Below are 17,693 nucleotides of genomic sequence, written 5' to 3'. Positions count from 1 at the left end.
TTCCTCTCTCCGCCACTCCTGGGCCAGGTTCTCAAAGTCCTGCATATACCTGCTCTTGCTTGCCACGGGGCATTCATGCACCATGTCCTCATCTACAACTTCCCTTTCCCTGGTGTTCGCTGCTTTACCCTCCAGCAGCAGTACTCACCACACCTCCAGACACAGGGGACCCCTTGAACGGCACGGGTTTGAACCGCACGGGTCGACTTATGCGCGGATTGTTTACAGTGCAGCACCGCAAATTGTCTTAATAGCATTTTCTGATCAGCTTACTTTATTGTAAGAATACAGTATGTGATGCATATAACATACAAAATATGCATTAGTCAACTATTGATATTACCGGTGAGGCTTCCTTCTGGCCAACAGTAGGCTATTGGTAGTTAACTTTGGGGGCAGTTAAAAGTTATACACAGATTTTCGACTGTTGGTGGGGTTGGCAGCTCCGACTCCCTCCTTGTTCAGGGTCAGCTGTACTGCTTCACCTGTCCTTGCAGTTTATAAGCTGTTTTACTCTTCACTGTACCCACTGTGCCTGCCACAGTGCCTGGAACATGGGAGGAGTGAAACAGATGTTAATGAGTTAAGTGATGGGATAAATGGCAGAGCTGGGACCTGAAGTCAAGTCTCCTGATTGCAATTCCTATGTTCTTCTACAGCCTTTGCTCCCCCAGTGCTGCTCTTGGGCATGACTGCAAGATGAGAACATGTTAAAGTGTTCTTCTGTTTGATTATGGTGCAGCCCAGGAGCAAGCCATTCATTTAGTTGTACATTCAGTCATACAAATTTATTGAGCACCTACCTAGTGTGTTCTGGCTAGTTGCTGGGCAGTTCTATGACCTGTGATGCTGTGATCTGTTAGAGTATTTACTGAGTTGTAGAGAATTTCCATCAAGTCCTCTTTAAAAAAAAAAAAAAAAGATTTTATTTATTTGACAGATCACAAGTAGGCAGAGAGACAGGCAGAGAGGGGTGGGGGGAGGCCCCCTGCTGAGCGGAGAGTCTGATGCAGGGTTTGATCCTAGGACCCTGAGATTATGACCTGAGCCCAAGGCAGAGGCTTAACCCTCCGAGCCACCCAGGTGCCCATCAAGTCCTCCTTTTAAGGGGGATTAACAGATGAACAGAATTCCTACCCCACATCTCCTTAGATGACAACTGAATCATGACTGCTTTTGTCATTAAAAGCTGTAATTTGGGGTTCCTCTATATTGAACAGGTGTAATATTATATATGTGAAAAATTCAACCCTTTGAAACAGACAAATTTTTTTATGTTCTTTGTTCCTGGTTCAGAGTGCTTCTATTTTGGCATTAGAAACCATATGCTGCAGAAATGGGGCAAATGCATCTCATTTTAGTTTTGTTCATCCCCAGGAGTCCCTGATTCCAGTCTTTGGTTGGTTTCCTAGCAGCCTGAGTTCCTCAGCTGTGAAGCCTGGCATGCTGCATTAACACTGCTTGAATGTGCATGCATGGAGCCATCTTTGCACTGAAAATAAGACTGTCAGGTGACCCCAGGTCAACAGACTACTTTTTCTCTCTCTAGGCTCTTGAATATAAAATTCGTGGCCATCTTTCCTTATTCTGAACCAGGAAGGAATGCTTGAAGAAGGGTCTCCTATTAGCTCTCCTTCCTGGGAGAATTATCAGATCATGTAAAAACACTCAGTTCTGTTTTCTCTGTGGTTTATAAATACACATTCTATTGACAACTCTTAGGTGGGGTGACTGTCAGGAAGTGGTCTCAGCTCTAAGAATGTAGGAGGAAAAATGCTAGCCAGTTCCACTGTTCTGGCACACCAGTGGTATTCAGCATGAGCAGAGGGGCTTTGCTAAATGTAAATTAGTCCTTTTCAGAGCTAGATCTTAACTGAAAATCCCTGCAGGTTTAGCAAGTTCCTCTTATTGCTGTCACTCAGGCAGCAGAGATGCTCCTGCCTTTGGTTGCAAGTCCTTACAAAGTGCACAGGGGATCTGAGAGCTACCACATAGTTGCCTTTGCCAAGTTTGGAGACCTATTGCCTGGATGTGCTCAGGCTTCCAAACCGGAAAAGGAATGTATACGTAGGGAAGGGGAGTTTGAACTGCAGCACAAGGAGAGACCTCCCAGAAACAGGAATAAGCACAACTGAGCTATTTGAGTGGCAGCATGATGAAAATACTGGTCTCTTTCTCTCTCTCTCTCTTTTTTAAATTTCTTTTCAGTGTACCAGAATTCATTGTTTATGTACCACACCCAGTGTTCCACGCAATATGCGCCCTCCATAATACCCACCACCAGGCTTACCCAACCTCCCAACCCCTGCCCCTTCAAAACCCTCAAGTTGTTTTTCAGAGTCCATAGTCTCATGGTTCATCTCCCCCTCCAATTTCCCCCAACTCCCTTCTCTCCATGTCCTCCGTGTTATTTCTTATGCTCCACAAATAAGTGAAACCATATGATGTAATTAACTCTCTCTGCTTGACTTATTTCACTCAGCATAATCTTGTCCAGTCCCACCCATGTTGCTACAAAAGTTGGGTATTCATCCTTTCTGATGGAGGCATAATACTCCATAGTGTATATGGACCACATCTTCCTTATCCATTCGTCCATTGAAGGGCATCTTGGTTCTTTCCACAGTTTGGTGACTGTGGCCATTGCTGCTATGAACATTGGGGTACAGGTGGCCCTTTTCACTACATCTGTATCTTTGGGGTAAATACCCAGTAGTGCAATTGCAGGGTCATAGGGAAGCTCTATTTTTAATTTCTTAAGGAATCTCCACACTGTTTTCCAAAGTGGCTGCACCAACTTGCATTCCCATCAACAGGGTAAGAGGGTTCCCCTTTCTTCACATCCTCTCCAACACACATTATGAAAATACTGGTCTCTTAGCAGTTAATGTAGCTTTAGTTGTTCGTGGGCACATCGCACTGCAGATGCACTGTGGACTTTAAAACAGACCAGAAAGATCTAATCAGTACTCTTAACAAGGCCACAGTGTAGGGGAGAAGGTTCATAGCACACGTGTTCTTGGAAGGCATGAAGGCTCTGACAGAACAGTCAGCGGCCCGTGTTGAGCCTTGTTCTATTCCTGACAGATGTGCTGATAGCTCATGTACAGCGGTACAGGACACAAAGTAGGGAGCAAGTCCCTGGGAGATGCATCGCCTCCCAGGTCTCAAAGGACTGGCATGGTAGTCAGATGAGGGAAGCACTCAGATGAGATGAGGGAAGCACTCCAGGTAGAACTGCATGCCCAGACCAGGGCCAGGAAGAGAACCGTGATGATCGGACATGGTGGCCTGTAGTGTGGGAATGCAGCAAGTGGGTTCCTAAGGGTGGCTGGGGGCCGGCTTACACAAAGGTGGGTCTGTCCAGCTCAAACAGGCTGGATTTTAGGCCTTCCCCTAGAACACTGAGCTGGCAAGACCCTTAAGCGGAGCAGTCACCTCACTACATCTTTAAACTTAACTCTAGTGACATAGGGAGTAACAGCTAATAAATTACAATAGTAATAACTTTTATTCAGCACTTACCTTGTCCCAAGTCCTCTGTTAAGGACTTAACATAAATAATCTCTTTAATCCCTACAACTCCCCTGAGGTGAGTACATCTGTATCCCATTTTGGAGCTAAAGAAACCTGAGGTTTTGGAGCACCTGGGTGGCTCAATGGGTTAAGCCTCTGCCTTCAGCTCAGGTCATGATCTCAGGGTCCTAGGATCGAGCCCCACATCAGGGCTTTCTGCTCAGCAGGGAGCCTGCTTCCCTCTCTCTCTCTCTGCCTGCCTCTCTGCCTACTTGTGATCTTGCTCTGTGTCAAATAAAATCTTAAGAAAAAAAGAAAAAAAACTTGAGGTTTTTAGAGTAATTCAATAAGGTTTTTAGAGTAATTCAATAAGACCCTGAGCCAGTATTCAGATCAAGTCTGATTCAGGTCTGTTCCTACACTGCTCCCTGCCTCCTAGGGGAGAACTGAAAGAAGAGGAGGCCATGGGTGGAGACCACTAAGCTAAGTCAGGGTGAGAGGAGCAGACATCAAGTGAGGAGGAGAGGAGGCAACGGGAGGAGGAGGAGATAGGAGGAAGGCAAATGTAACCAGTTAGTGATTAGGTCTGGAGAAGGCACCTCTCATGCCTGACAGTTCTGACTTGGACAGTGTATTGATAGGAGATTCAGAAGGAATGTGCTGAGAAGTGGGGGTAACGAGGTGGCCAAGTGTTTTCAGGGAGTGCATTGAGGGACACTAGGAAATGCAGGACTCCTGAGAGAGGCTAGAGCTGAATGGAGTCACTGGTATGTTGGCAGTAACTGGAGATGTGGGGTGGGTAAGAAGCCAGAGGCAGTGGGCAGTGGGAATGCAGGGGCCACAGAGCCATCTGAGGAAGTAGTCAGAGGTGGAAGGAGCCAGGAGACCATTGGTGGGATGAGTGTCCAGGAGGAGAGTCTCCAACTTCATTTGAGTCCCACAAAAAAGTAAAATTGAGGCCTGACAGGGCCCATGGATTTAGATTTGACAGTGCTTAGGGATTGATACAAGTGACTGAGTAAAACTGTAGCAGAAGCTCCATGACTGACCTTGCTCAGGTGACTTTATGTAGGTCTTTCTCCTACTGGCTTTTTGTTAATGGTGTTGTTTTCCCCGTATTTACCCAGGGACCATCAATGATGTCACATTTGGATTAGGAGTCAGCTACATAGGCACACCACGGACACCTTCAGTCAAAGGCAAGTTCCTTTCCTGTCAGATTTATTAGCCGCTTTTGAGTTCTGGGAAGTCTGAATTTGTGTCTGACTCCCTTTCAGAGAAAATTGAAGCCCAGTGTCAAGGAAATGACATTTTATGTTTATCGCTTCCTGATAAACCGTAAGTTTACCAAGAGTTCCTTTTGAGGTAAATGTTTGTGTCAGTGTTTTATCTTTAGTTCCAGAATGATTGTCTCTTTCCTTTCCCTAGGCCGCCACAGCCTCAGCAGTGGAATGTGAAGTCCCCGGCCAGAAATAAAGATAACCCAGCCCCTAGCAGGAGGTCACTCAGAAAGACACCCCTGAAAACAGCCAACTGAAACAGTCATTCAGGAGTATCCGGGAGGCAAGAGCTCTAAGGAGATGTTGTCTCCTGCCTGTGGAAAGGCAGAATCCACCTCCCTCACTCCCAGGGTGAGGGAGACTTTTACTGTGTGATACCAGAGTTTTTTCTTGTGACTCTAGCACTCTGTTTATCTTTGTGGCTGGCCAACCTTTTACATTTCTCTTTATGCAATATGTGGTTAAAAAAAAAAAAAAAAAAATATATATATATATATATATATATATATATATATAATATAGAACTGCCTTAGCTATTTAATATTCTAATTTTATTCCATTTGGAAGTATCATGTTCATTCTGATAAAGCATACTCTGGTCTTTAAGGAACTCAACAGATCAGCTTTCTTTTATATAAATGAAGGCTCTGTTTGTTATATGGTCAGAATTCCCTATAGTACAGTAGTTTCCTGTATCTAATGATGAAATTTTCATTGTAATTATTTTTTTTATTCTTATTTATAAATTGCAGGTTTTTAAAGTGTACAGCTTTATAATGGAATAATAAAGGTTAAGCATAAATATAGCCTTCTGGTTATTTAATAGAATATTTCTACTTTTAGAACAGGGCTTTTACTGGTAGTCATTTTGATTCACATTAAGTGTTTAAGAATAATAAAACCCTCCTAGCCTCAAGAACTGTGAGAAATAAATGTCTGTTGTTTAAAAAAAAAAAAAAAAGAGAAAGAAAAAGAATAAAACCCAACTTTTCTTTTAGGAAAAAAAAAAAATGACTCCCTTTGTCTTTAAGGTTCAGCTCATCTGTCCCTCTGCTTCTGTACCCTGACAGAAGCTGTCTGCCTCCTAATAGCACACATCTGTCTTCAAATGTAAACATGGGCTGGCTCATGAAAGTTCCACCTATGTGTGGCATGCACTAATGCTGGTTTGTATTAACAGTCCACAAAGACTGCTCCCATGAAGAGGGAAGGTCTTGGTGTCTTCTGCTGATACCGTTAGGTAACCTTAAAACACGTGTACATTCATGTTTTATCCAAGAGTGGGGAAAAAATTCAGTCAGTTCCCTTTTTAATCCCGGTACTATAGAAGCAAAATTACAGGGTTACTGTGTTGATATGTTTTTTTAGTATAAATGTGGTAGTTGCATTTGAGGGGTAGAATGTCACTGTGCTTTGTGTCTATTCTACAGTCCTCCCATCTATGAATGGTGACACACATGGAGATGTCATTGGCAGAGAGAGTCACAAAGCTGCTCTTGAGTAAGGACAGTTATCTCCCAATTAAGTAGATGGTAATTGATGGCAGCCTCTTTTGAAACCTGGGATTGTGCCATTTTAAGTGTACCTTCCTAACAAAATGCTAGGAAAATGAGGTAAACTCAACATAAGAGCACATAAGGAGGAGAAATAATGAGACAAAGTTGATTTTTTTAAAAGCTTTTATAAATGAGGTTTAACAAATACCAACTTAAAGATGTGTTAGTACAAGTCTGCAACGTCTATGTACAGCAACAGCCACACCAGAGGCCACAGTAGCCTTATAGAAGCTTCGAGTCTTCAGTCACATTCACATCTTAAAAACACATGAATGTTCCTTTTCTGTCTACATTTTTACAGTATTAGGCAACAACTTCCCAGACTCCATACTCACTTCTGTCAGACCCAGTTCACATGGCACTAGGATAGGAGGTGTTGTGGTCACAAGAAGGGAGTCAACAAGGCCGTCCTATCACTTGGACAACCAAGATGGCAGCTAGAGTGTTGCTCCCCAACAATTAGAGAACAGGGACTCTATCCCTTTCTACCAAGATGGGGTGAAGATGAAGGGATATCTTAAGTCTAAGCATTCAAGACACAAACGCAAAAGAAGATGGGTACCATTAAGCAATTATGAAGAGTTGCCCACCACTTCTGCCAAATACCCCATGGCAGAGTATTCACAGAACTTAAAAAAGAAAAGTCAACATAAGTCTCAAGTATTCAATTAAAAAAAACCCTCCAAGTATAAAAAATTAAGACACTGGAAGTTTAATCCCAAGATGACTCTATCCTTCTGGATAAAAACCATCCTTGAAGCACACTGGAGGCACTGGGACTGGAGCGCTCTTCTGAGAAGCTCCCTCTTCGAACAGCTTCACATCATGAGTTTAACACAGCAATGTATCTAAGGTGAAGAACATCTGCTCTTGAAGAACAAAGGCTTTTAAATGATGTTTCTAATGTCCCACACCCAGTGAGCAGCAGTGTCTTGGGTAGGTAAAGACTTTAAAAAAATCAGAAAATGGCCTTTGATTCAGGCATTTCGCTTTCCTCACCATCAGGCTTTCTGCTCTGGCTGCAATACCTGATGTTCTTCAAAGGGATGGCCTCACCGCCACCACACAATGGGTTTATTGTGAAGTGAGACACAACTTGTGGTGTCTCTGTGCTTTCTTCATGGCAAAGAGGAAGGGTGGAATTCATTTTCTTAAAAAAACATTATTGTAGTTTTTAGAACGGCCTTTGGCCCTGGACAGTCTTATGAACTACACAAATAAGTAAAATGAATTTTAAAACCAAACAGCAGAGGCTGCTTTGTTTCAGGAGCCATTCACAAACAAAGAGCTCTGTCACAGGGGATCCAAAGGCTGGGATACCACAGGGAAGACACCCACCCTTCTTGAAATGTCCACCTTACAACTAACTGTCCAACACTATAAAGCTAATCAGCACACAAAGCCACCGTCAGGCCAATAAAGATGGCAGTGCACATGCTGGCTAGCCTTCAAAGTTAGTAGCCAATATCAACTTAGAGCGTGGAGCAGGACTCAAGCCCGGGGGTGGGCTAACATGGTTTCACAGGTACATCCAACCACTTACGGGTGGTGTCTCTGGGCTTAGGTAGTCTGAGTAATCTAGGAAGAGACTGTTCAAAGCCAACCTTAGAGCTTACATTTTCTTCTGGAGAGATGAAAACAGATTTTGACATTATTCAATTGGATTTTTTAAAAAGTTTCCTAAGTAACAATGGTCTGATGTATAGACAATGTAGTTCTCTTGTGAAAAATGCTGAAACTTATGTGGGGAAAAAGGAATGTTCCAGTAAGCTTCCTCGAGAGGATTTTTTTGGGGTTAAAATACTCTTTAATTATTGGTATTTTCCAATTTAACACTAGTAGCTTGGAACTCCTATCTTAAGTTGAAATTTTTTTTAAAAAAATAGGTATTTAACACTGTATGACAACATATTTACAGTTTAAATAGAAATTTTCCTTTCAATAACCAAAATACATCTTTAGCAAAAATTTAGAATGTAAAATTTTATAAAATAAACACCCATAGAAAAGCAGAGCATTATTTCAGTACCATTTCAGATTTTGCCCAAGATGAAGGTTTGTATGTAAATATTACCCCCCACCACCACCATGGACAAGCAATTTACCTTCCTGATTTGGGCTGTTTTTATAAAATTCTGATCCAAATAGATTTTCCAAGATGGACACTAAAATACTGATCAACAAAACCTTCAAGAAGAATCTGCAGTGCTGGCTGTGGGCAGCTGTGAAACAAGACCATCACATAAAACGCCTCTTTTTCTGGGTTCACTGTTCAAACTCTGCTTCTGCAGGGTGTTGCAGCCCTGCAATGCTGGTGCTACGTGGCTGCCTGATGGCCCCACACACAGGACTCACCTAAGCTGATGTAAGTGAGCGGCAAATAAACTGGCTTCGCAGGCCACAGTGCCCAGCCCGGCCTCTGTGAGCAAGAGCTTTCCGCTCACCTTAACGCTCAGGTGGGAGCCAGGCCAGAAACAGACTGGGAATCCGCCTCAGTGAAATACAATTGTGTGGTTTTTTTTCCCCCTTGTGATGACTATGCCCATCTCGAGGAAAATTCTTTTATTCATGTGGCTTGTTAAAAAGTAAGAAAGGAGTAGCGGTCAACTTTGGCCAAAACAAAAAGCTTTTGCGCAAGTGTCTAGCTCTGTCCAAGTGCACTTGGCTCCCGGGCTGCTCTTGATAGGAGTTTCTGGTAGAGGTATTTGCATGTGCTCCGTCAGCCACACCATCAGATTTCAGATCACAAATGATGATTTGTGTCTGAAGTCGCCCTGCAAGGCCAACACAGGTTAGAAACGGCCATCCTTGACAAACCCAGGGGCCCAAGTGGGAGAGGGAAAGTGGAAGCCAGATCTAATCCCCATTTCCCTGAAGAAACTTATGGCAAAACAAATCAAATGAAACCCTTCTTCAAAGGTAACATCTACTACTAGAGCCTGCAAACTGAATGCCAGGAGTGTGTAAAAACCCTGCATTGGGAAGGTTTCCAAGGACGAATGTCATTTTTTCTGGAAACACTTCGATTACTAGGTTCCCTAATCAATGTCTGCTCTGTTGCCTCACTCCTTTCCTTACCTCCTCATCTGTCCTGATATAGTTCACTCCATCTGACTTCCCCGGACTCTTATAACTGAAAAAGAAGGAAAGAGGGCTTCAATGACTGATTTTTCATGTAATGCCAACTTAAACTTTGGTTTGATCACTTAAGACAGAAGACAGGCTCACTTTTCGCCATTCTGCTTATTATTGATGAAGTAACCCCGTCTGTACGCACAGCAGATGCCCACAGTGATCAGGACCAGTACAGCAAGGACCACCAGGATTCCCCCAATAATACCACCGATGTTCAGATCATCTGGAAAAAAGAGGGATTAAGGGAAGAGAGGATACACACTATCTGGTCTTAGAAAAGTCCTTGACCCCACTTCTTTTTTGCATCCTTCCACTTCCCGCAACTGCCCTGTCATGCCTACTCCAGCCAGAAGAGCAGAGTGAGACCACTTCAACTCTTTTTTTTTTTTTTTTTAAGATTTTATTTACTTATTTGACAGAGAGAGACACAGCGAGAGAGGGAACACAAGCAGGGGGACTGGGAGAGAGAAAAGCAGCCTTCCTGCCGAGCAAGGAGCCTGATGTGGGGCTCCATCCCAGGATTCTGGGATCATGACCTGAGCCAAAGGCAGCCATTTAACCCACTGAGCCAGCCAGGTGTCCCCACTTCAACTCTTTTAGCCCAGAACATACAGGACCCCAGACCCCTGCTCTCACTTGTAAAAAGTACTGAGACCTCCACAGTTCAAATGCTGTTATACTTAATCCGGTATTAAAAGGGACTTAGGGGGCATCTGGGTGGCTCAGTGGGTTAAACCTCTGCCTTCAGCTCAGGTCATGATCTCAGGGTCCTGGGATCAAGACCCACATCAGGCTCTCTGCTCAGCAGGGAGCCTGCTTCCCCACCCCGCTGCCTGTCTCTCTTCCTACTTGTGATCTCTCTCTCGCTGTCAAATAAATAAATTTTTTAAAAAATCTTTAAAAGGGGCTTAGCATTTTTAAAAAGGCTTTACAATCTTCTGGCTAAATCCCTAAAAATATTATTAATGGAGAAAATTGTTTCACTTTATAGAGACAGAATTAAGGGGCCAAGAATCCCAAAGAAAAAATTCCTAATTTCCATGGATTTCCTTTGCTGTGCATTATTTGGGGGAAAAGAACTAGTGTTGCACAGGACTGAAAAGTAAAAATATGAGGTGGGAACATGACCTTTCACTCTCAGCTGCATGGCCTGATCTACAAGCCTCTTGGAGGAAAGCCCTTGACCCTCTCTTCCCATTTCTCTATACCGGGCAAAGGTGCCCCAGTCCACAACAGTGTGGGGCACTGGGGCTGTTTCCTCCATACAGACAAAAATGCAATGGAAAACATGCAAGCGATATAGCAACATAAGCCAGCTAACTTGGAAGTTGTTAAATTCTCCCTTATCTTAATGCAAGGGTTTCAAATGTGAGTGTGCATTTAAAAACTGGAATTTTAACTTTAAAATGTGAATTCCCAAGCTCTATCACTAGAGAGAGATTCAGGAGGTCTGGGGCAAAGTCCAAGAGTCTTCCTCCTGCCCTGGAGCAGTTTCCTGAATTTGACAGATGACAAGAATCCCCTGGAATTCTGTTTGACACACAGACATTTCCAGACCTCCCCTGAGGACTAAGTCCATAAGCCTGGGGTGGGGCCTTGGAATCTGTACATGAAACAGTGCAAAGGATTCTCATAATCAGGCAATCATGGAAAAGACTGCTCTGGGGTCAGTTATACTCAGGAAGGAGGGAGGGGCTGAGATAGCTCCCCAGGTGATTGTGAATGTGACATGCTCCATCTGCCCCATCCTGCCTTCAACATCTCTCCTTTAGAACCAGCGCCCTAGAGATGGCATCATCACAGAACATGCATGGTAAAGTTATTGAGGCTAAACCTCTGGCTGTCAGCTTACCACAAAATGGTTATAACTGGATAAATTTCTGGAGACTTTACATGACATGTTTTGATCTTATCAATTACCAAAGAAATGAAGTAATTTTTTCTATCTATCCATCCATCTATCCATATATTTATTTATTTTAAGTAGGCTCCACGCCCAGCATGGAGCCCAACACAGGGCTTGAACTCATGACCCTGAGATGAAGACCTGAGCTAAGATCAAGAATCAGATGCTTACATCCCAGAAGTGGAGTTTATTAAACACAGTTAAGGGGCATCTGGGAGGCTCAGTTGGTTAAGTGGCTGCCTTCAGCTCACGTCATAATCCCAGTACCTTAGAGCCCCTCATCAGGCTCCTTTCTCAGTGGGGAGCCTGCTTCTCCATTTCCCTCTGCTTTTCCCCCTCACTTGTGCTCTCTGGCTTGCTCTCTCTGTCAAATAAATAAAATCTTTAAAAATTAAAAAAAAAAAAACCTCAGTTTAAAGTGACATGATTAGCTATGTTCCCAACACCAGAAGACTCCAGAAAGTCTTATTTTGAGGAGATAAACATATTTCAAGTAACCACTTATTAGTCATTTAGCTGTTACTCAGAACTTTCTCATCTTTCCTTTCAATGTACCCAGATGGGTTTTGGTGAATTTAGTCATCTCCAGAAGAAAGGAGACCGGTTGTCTAAACTGATGGTCCAATATTAAATTAAAAATGTTCTATCCACTTGCCAGTCTTCAGATGAAATAGTTACAAAAAGTAACTCACAGACTTCCATCTCCTGCTCCTCACATCTGGCTGAGCCTGCATCATTGGAAGCGATGCAGTAATACTGCCCAGAGTCCTCCTTGTGAACAGCATTGAAAACCTATTTCAGTAAATTACAAGTAAATCATGAGACCAATCAACAGGGCAGACCTCTATGGACTGAAGACATCACTATGCTCCGCCACCCCCGCCTCCCAACAAGGTGCTAAGTCCAGAGCGCAGTAAAATATCTCATTTGCTCTTGGCTTCCTTTCAGTTTCCTGCACTGTCAGGTTCTTCCCTGATATTCTTCCCCAGCAGTCTTGCCCAAGAGCTCCTGAACAATGAGATCCCCTCAGATTTTTGGAGATATCAAAGCAACATTCAGAATGCAGTGTGAAGATAAGAATAAGGATTGTTTCTCAGCAACACTTGGGCAATACAAATACAGAGGATTTTATATAACCTGGCTTGTTACTACGTATAGTTAAATACGCCAAGGATCAGGAGGGCTGGCTGTAGGAAAGCCCAGCTGAGATGCTGCTGCGGAGGGCAGTCTGTCTTCTATACATGACCAATCTAACTGCATCTTGCCCCCCAACCACTTTCCACTACCATCACTGGGTTATTTTGAAGAACATTCTAGACACATTTTATCCATAAAAACTTCAGCATGCAGCTCTAAAAGACAAGGACTTCTTCAGATTATAACTATAATACCTTATTGTACCTAAAGCAATGAACAATTCCTTAACATCGAATATTCCACCAGTAATCCAGATTCCCTGTCTCATTACAGGTGGTTATTCACATCAGGACCCTAACATCACCCATCCATTATATTTCTTTAATAGACCTACACAATCACCTTTATTTTACAAGTTTCCCTTCCTTTATTTTAATCCTTTTAGAACTTACTTGCTTATATAAAGGAGGGAGGGTTCATTTTTTCCCACAGAATCCCCAACATTATAGGTTTTTAGTTCCTGTCTTATAAAGTTTATTGTTTTTCCTAGTAAGTGCTCTTCCCACCATAAATATCCCTTCCTCAACAAAGACATTTCTTCTATACTTACGTCCAAGAAGAGATCTTACCAGAGTGCCTGTTTCAGAGTTTAAGAGAAAAGAGGAATTTCGGAATCTAGGATTGGCTCTGGAGTCTGTGGGCAGTGGCACATCGTTGCGGTACCAGCTGTAGTGTGGCCGGGGGTAGCCCTCACTCTCCTGGCAGTGCAACGTGGCCGTCTTGCCTACAGGTACAGCCTTCGGGACTCTGCACACAGGAGGGACTGGCTTCACTGTGGAAGAAATTCAAGTTGGGGTTTCAAATCAGCCACATGGATTGATTCTTCTGAAAGTCCATAATAAACCTGCTCATAAAAAAGGAAAACCAGCCAGGGGATGCACCACTGCCATAGCCATGTCACGCCCACGGGCTTGGATCTGCCATGGCATCTGCCCCACACACAGCTCACCCCCATGTATAACCCAAAGTGCATTTCTAATGCCTGCCCCTCCTGAGGAGCACTTCCTACAGCTGGTTGGGGGTAGTGGCCGGAGCTCCACCTCCCTTCTCGCCTTCTATCCCAATTCAGGCAGTCCAAGCTCCTAAAACCGCCTGCCCCCTAAGGCCTGTGATACCCTCAGGGATATACCTCTGGGAAGAAAGAAAGAGCTAATCTCTTTTATTTATTTTTATTTTTATTTATTTTTCCACCTCCCCAACCTTTTTTATTTTATGGCAGATTCATGAGGTCTAAAAGGGGGAACATATTTTTAACTTCATGTGAGTTCCTACCTTGAACAGTTAACTCAATAACAATCTCATCAATTTCTTTCCGGTCGTTTCGAGCAACCACCTCACAGCGATAAAGGGCTGAGTCTGTCCGGGTCACATTCCAGATCCTTAGAGAGGTTTTCCCCAATAGTTCTGCACGACCTGCCAAATCTCCTACAGAAAAGAAGATGCAGAACACAAAAAGACTGTTTAAAGACATCTTTGTCACCTGTGAAGAAGGTGGCTTCTGGGGCTAGCATTTAATGCCTCAGTAAGGACACTGCAGACTGGCTTCTCCTTCTGCTCCTGTAAAAGAGAGGTAAACTAAGGACACTGAGCACCAAAATAGTACCTGGTGTGTAAGAGGACTCATTACATGTGTCTCTGTTGTTAAAGCAGGGACCTTGGGACGCCTGGGTGGCTCAGTCAGTTAAGCATCTGCCTTCAGCTCAGGTCATGATCCCAGCATCCTGGGATCGAGTTCTGCTATCGGGCTGCCTGCTCAGCAAGGAGCCTGCTTCTCCTTCTGCCTCCCTTCTCCCCTGCAACCTGCTCATGCTTTCTCTCTGACAAATAAATAAAAATCTTTTTAAAATAATAAATAAATAAATAAGCAAGCAAGCAAGCAAGCACGGACCTCATTTCATTCTCATCATTCCTAGCCAGGATTCCCCATTAAAAGAGAAAAAAAAAAAAAAAAATCAAACAAGCAACATGAAAAAAACAACCAGTATTCATAAATGGTGCTAGGGCAGCTGGATATCCACATGCAAAAGAATGAGGCTGGACTCCTACCTCACACTATACAACAAAGACTTTCCTCCAAGAGTTAACAGTATGGGGGCTCCTAGTGGCTCAGTCAGTTAAGCTGTGGCTTAAGTCAGTTAAGACCTTCATCAGGCCTCAGGCCATGATCCCAGGGTCCTGGGATCGAGCCCCACTGCTCAGTGGGGAGTCTGCTTGTCCCTATCCTTCTGTCCCTCCCTGCTGCTTGTGCTCTATATCTCAAGCACTCACTCTCTAATAAATAAAACTAAAAATAAAACAAAATAAAACAAGAGTTAACGGTATGGCTCTCAGGAAAAAACAGATATAAATCACTATGACCTTGGCTTAGGCAATAATTTTTTAGAAATGGCACCAAGACCACAAGCATAAAAAAAAAAATGGCTCACACTGGACTTTCATAAAAAATTTGAAAACTTCTGTGCTTCAAAGAACACATTCAAGTTTTGAAAAGACAATCCACTAAATGGGAGAAAGTATCTGCATATCATGTATCTGGGAAAAAGAACTAGTGTCCAAATATATAAGGAATTTGCAACTCAACAATAAATGGACAAATAACCTAATTAAAAATAGACAAAGGATTTGAGTGGACATTTCTCCAAAGAAAGTATATTAAATGGCCCCCAAGAACATGAAAATATGCTCAGCATCATTAGTCACCAGGGAAATGCAAATCAAAACCACAATGAAGTATTACTTCATACCCACTAGGACAGCCAGATTGAAAAGGTGGGCAATTACAGGGGCACCTGGGTGGCTCAGTTGGTTAAGCGTCTACCTTCAGCTTAGGTCATGATCCTGAGTCCCAAGTCAGGCTCCCTGCTCAGCGGTGAGTCTGCTTTTCCCTCTGACCCTCCCCACTCTCATGCTCTCTCTCTCTCTCTCATTCTCTCTCTCAAATAAATAAATAAAATCTTAAAAAAAAAAAAAGGGTGGACAATTACAAATGTTAGTGAGGATATAGGGAAAAACACTGCTGAAAGAATGTAAAATGGTGCAGCCATTTGGGAATATAGTTTGACAGGTTCTAATATAGTTTATATATAACTACCATATTACGTAGCAAGTGTACTTTTGGTCATTTATCCATCCCCAAATGAAACCTTGTTTATACAAAAAACATTATGCTTACATGAATATCCATAGCTACATTATTGATAACACCCCAAAACTGGAAATAACCCAAGTGTACATCAACTGATAAATGGATTTTAAAAAAGTGGCCTACGTGCAATGAAATATTATACAACCATATAAAATGGGATGAAGTACTGATACATGCTACACCGTGGATGAACCTTGAAAATAATATGCTAAATGGAAGAGGTTAGTCACCAAGGACCACGTATTGTATGATCCTATTTATATGAAGTGTCCAGAATAGGCAAATACATAGAGACAAAGTAGATTAGTGGTTGCCTGGAGGTGGGGACACGGTGGAAGGTAAGTCACTGCCAAAGGATATGCAGTTTCTTTTGGGGTTGATAAAAGTGTTCTGGAATTTGATAGCAGTGAGGGTTGCACATCTTTGTTGAATATACTAACAACTGCTGAAGTATACACTTTAAAAAATGTGAGTTTTATGCTATATGAACTATATCTCAATATTTAAAACTTTTAAAGCATAAAAAGATGGTAAGTCTTTCAAAGAAGCATGAAGAACCTAAAGAATGTCAAATAAAGGAGCGCCTGGGTGGCTTAGTCAGTTGAGCTTCTGCCTTCAGCTCAGGTCGTGATCCCAGGGTCCTGGGATTGAGTCCCGCATTGGGCTCCCTGCTTAGTGGGGAGCCTGCTTCTCCCTCTGCCTCTGCCTGCTGTTCCCCCTGCTTGTGCTCTCTCTGTCAAATGAATAAATAAAATCTTAAAAAAAAAAATGACAAATAAGGGAAGGAATTAGGGGAAAAAAGGATACAAAAATAGAAAATAATTATTACTAAAACCTGATGACTGGTGGTAAGAACAGGAAGGATTTACCATAATATAATAAAACTAGAAAAATGCTTATGACAAAAGATGAACATTTGCAAAGGCATTTTCTAATAAGAAGGTTGTTATCCAGTAGCCGTTAGTGGAGGATTAGACTTCTACCATGTAAGCAAATCTATCAAAGATATGGTATATGTGTATATGTGTGTATAATTGAGAATATTACTCAACTATAAAAAAGAATGAGATCTATCCATCTGTGACAACATCAGCAGGCCTAGAGAATATATGCTAAGTGAAGAGAGATCAGACAGAAAGACAAGTACCATATGATTTCACTTATATGTGTGATCTAAAACACAAACCAAACAACAAAAAAAAGCCAGAGACAGATTACTAAATATAGAGAACAAACTGGTGGTTGCCAAAGGGGAGGGGGTGGGTGGCAGGGCAAAATAGGTGAAGAGGAAATTAAGAGAAACAAACTTCCAGTTATAAAATAAGTAAGTCATGGAGATAAAAAGTACGACAGAGGAAATACAGTCAATAATATTGTAATAATGTTGTATGGTGACTACTCTTCTTGCAGTGAGCACGGAGTATGATTTGTCTAATCACTATGTTATATACTTGAGCCTAATATAACACTGTGTATCACCCATACTTCAACAATAAAGTTTTAAAAAAATCTATCAGGATTGGGGTGCCTGGATGGCTCAGCCAGTTAAAGTCTGCCTTCAGTTTAGGGCATGATCCTAGGGTCCCAGGGTCCTGGGATCCAGCCCCACATCAGGCTCCCTGCTCAGTGGGGAGCCTGCTTTTCCCTCTCCCTCTGCAGCTCCCTCTGCTGGTCCCTGTTTGTGCTCTCTCTGTGTCAAATAAATAAATAAAATCTTAAAAAAAAAAAAAAAAAGGCTTAATGGCTGAGCCACCCAGGCGCCCCAATAAGTCAATCGGAGAAAGACAATTATCATATGATCTCCCTGATATGAGGGAGAAGAGATGCAACATGGGGGGTTAAGGGGGTAGGAGAAGAGTAAATGAAGCAAGATGGGATTGGGAGAGAGATAAACCATAAGTGACTCTTAATCTCACAAAACAAACTGAGGGTTGCTGGGGGGGAGGGGGGTTGGGGGG

General features: G+C 42.7%; 2 protein-coding genes across 3 annotated transcripts in view; one reads left to right on the top strand and one right to left on the bottom strand.

The window, feature by feature from the left end:
* The window catches only part of NCAPD3 (non-SMC condensin II complex subunit D3), a 64,790-nt gene extending 59,538 nt beyond the window's left edge, over positions 1-5,252 (top strand). For both annotated transcript variants that reach the window (XM_032868969.1, XM_032868968.1), the window contains 3 exons: positions 4,644-4,715; positions 4,794-4,854; positions 4,945-5,252. In XM_032868969.1, the coding sequence (XP_032724860.1) occupies positions 4,644-4,715; positions 4,794-4,854; positions 4,945-5,053 (242 nt within the window). In that variant the 3' untranslated portion in view covers positions 5,054-5,252. The remainder of the gene's footprint in view (positions 1-4,643; positions 4,716-4,793; positions 4,855-4,944) is intronic.
* Positions 5,253-8,899: 3,647 nt separating this feature from the next.
* The window catches only part of JAM3 (junctional adhesion molecule 3), an 88,893-nt gene continuing 80,099 nt past the window's right edge, over positions 8,900-17,693 (bottom strand). Inside the window, exons 4-9 of the mRNA XM_032868966.1 lie at positions 13,863-14,015; positions 13,160-13,362; positions 12,086-12,185; positions 9,581-9,710; positions 9,431-9,485; positions 8,900-9,126 (exon numbers count right to left, since the gene is read on the bottom strand). Of these exons, the coding sequence (XP_032724857.1) occupies positions 9,091-9,126; positions 9,431-9,485; positions 9,581-9,710; positions 12,086-12,185; positions 13,160-13,362; positions 13,863-14,015 (677 nt within the window). The 3' untranslated portion in view covers positions 8,900-9,090. The remainder of the gene's footprint in view (positions 9,127-9,430; positions 9,486-9,580; positions 9,711-12,085; positions 12,186-13,159; positions 13,363-13,862; positions 14,016-17,693) is intronic.

The sequence above is a fragment of the Lontra canadensis genome, unplaced genomic scaffold (genome assembly GCF_010015895.1).
Source record: "Lontra canadensis isolate GAN:19392208 unplaced genomic scaffold, GSC_riverotter_1.0 scaffold36, whole genome shotgun sequence".
Classification (NCBI taxonomy): domain Eukaryota; kingdom Metazoa; phylum Chordata; class Mammalia; order Carnivora; family Mustelidae; genus Lontra; species Lontra canadensis.
The sequence above is the reverse complement of the archived record's forward strand: the minus strand, read 5'-3'. Positions and strand labels throughout refer to the sequence as shown.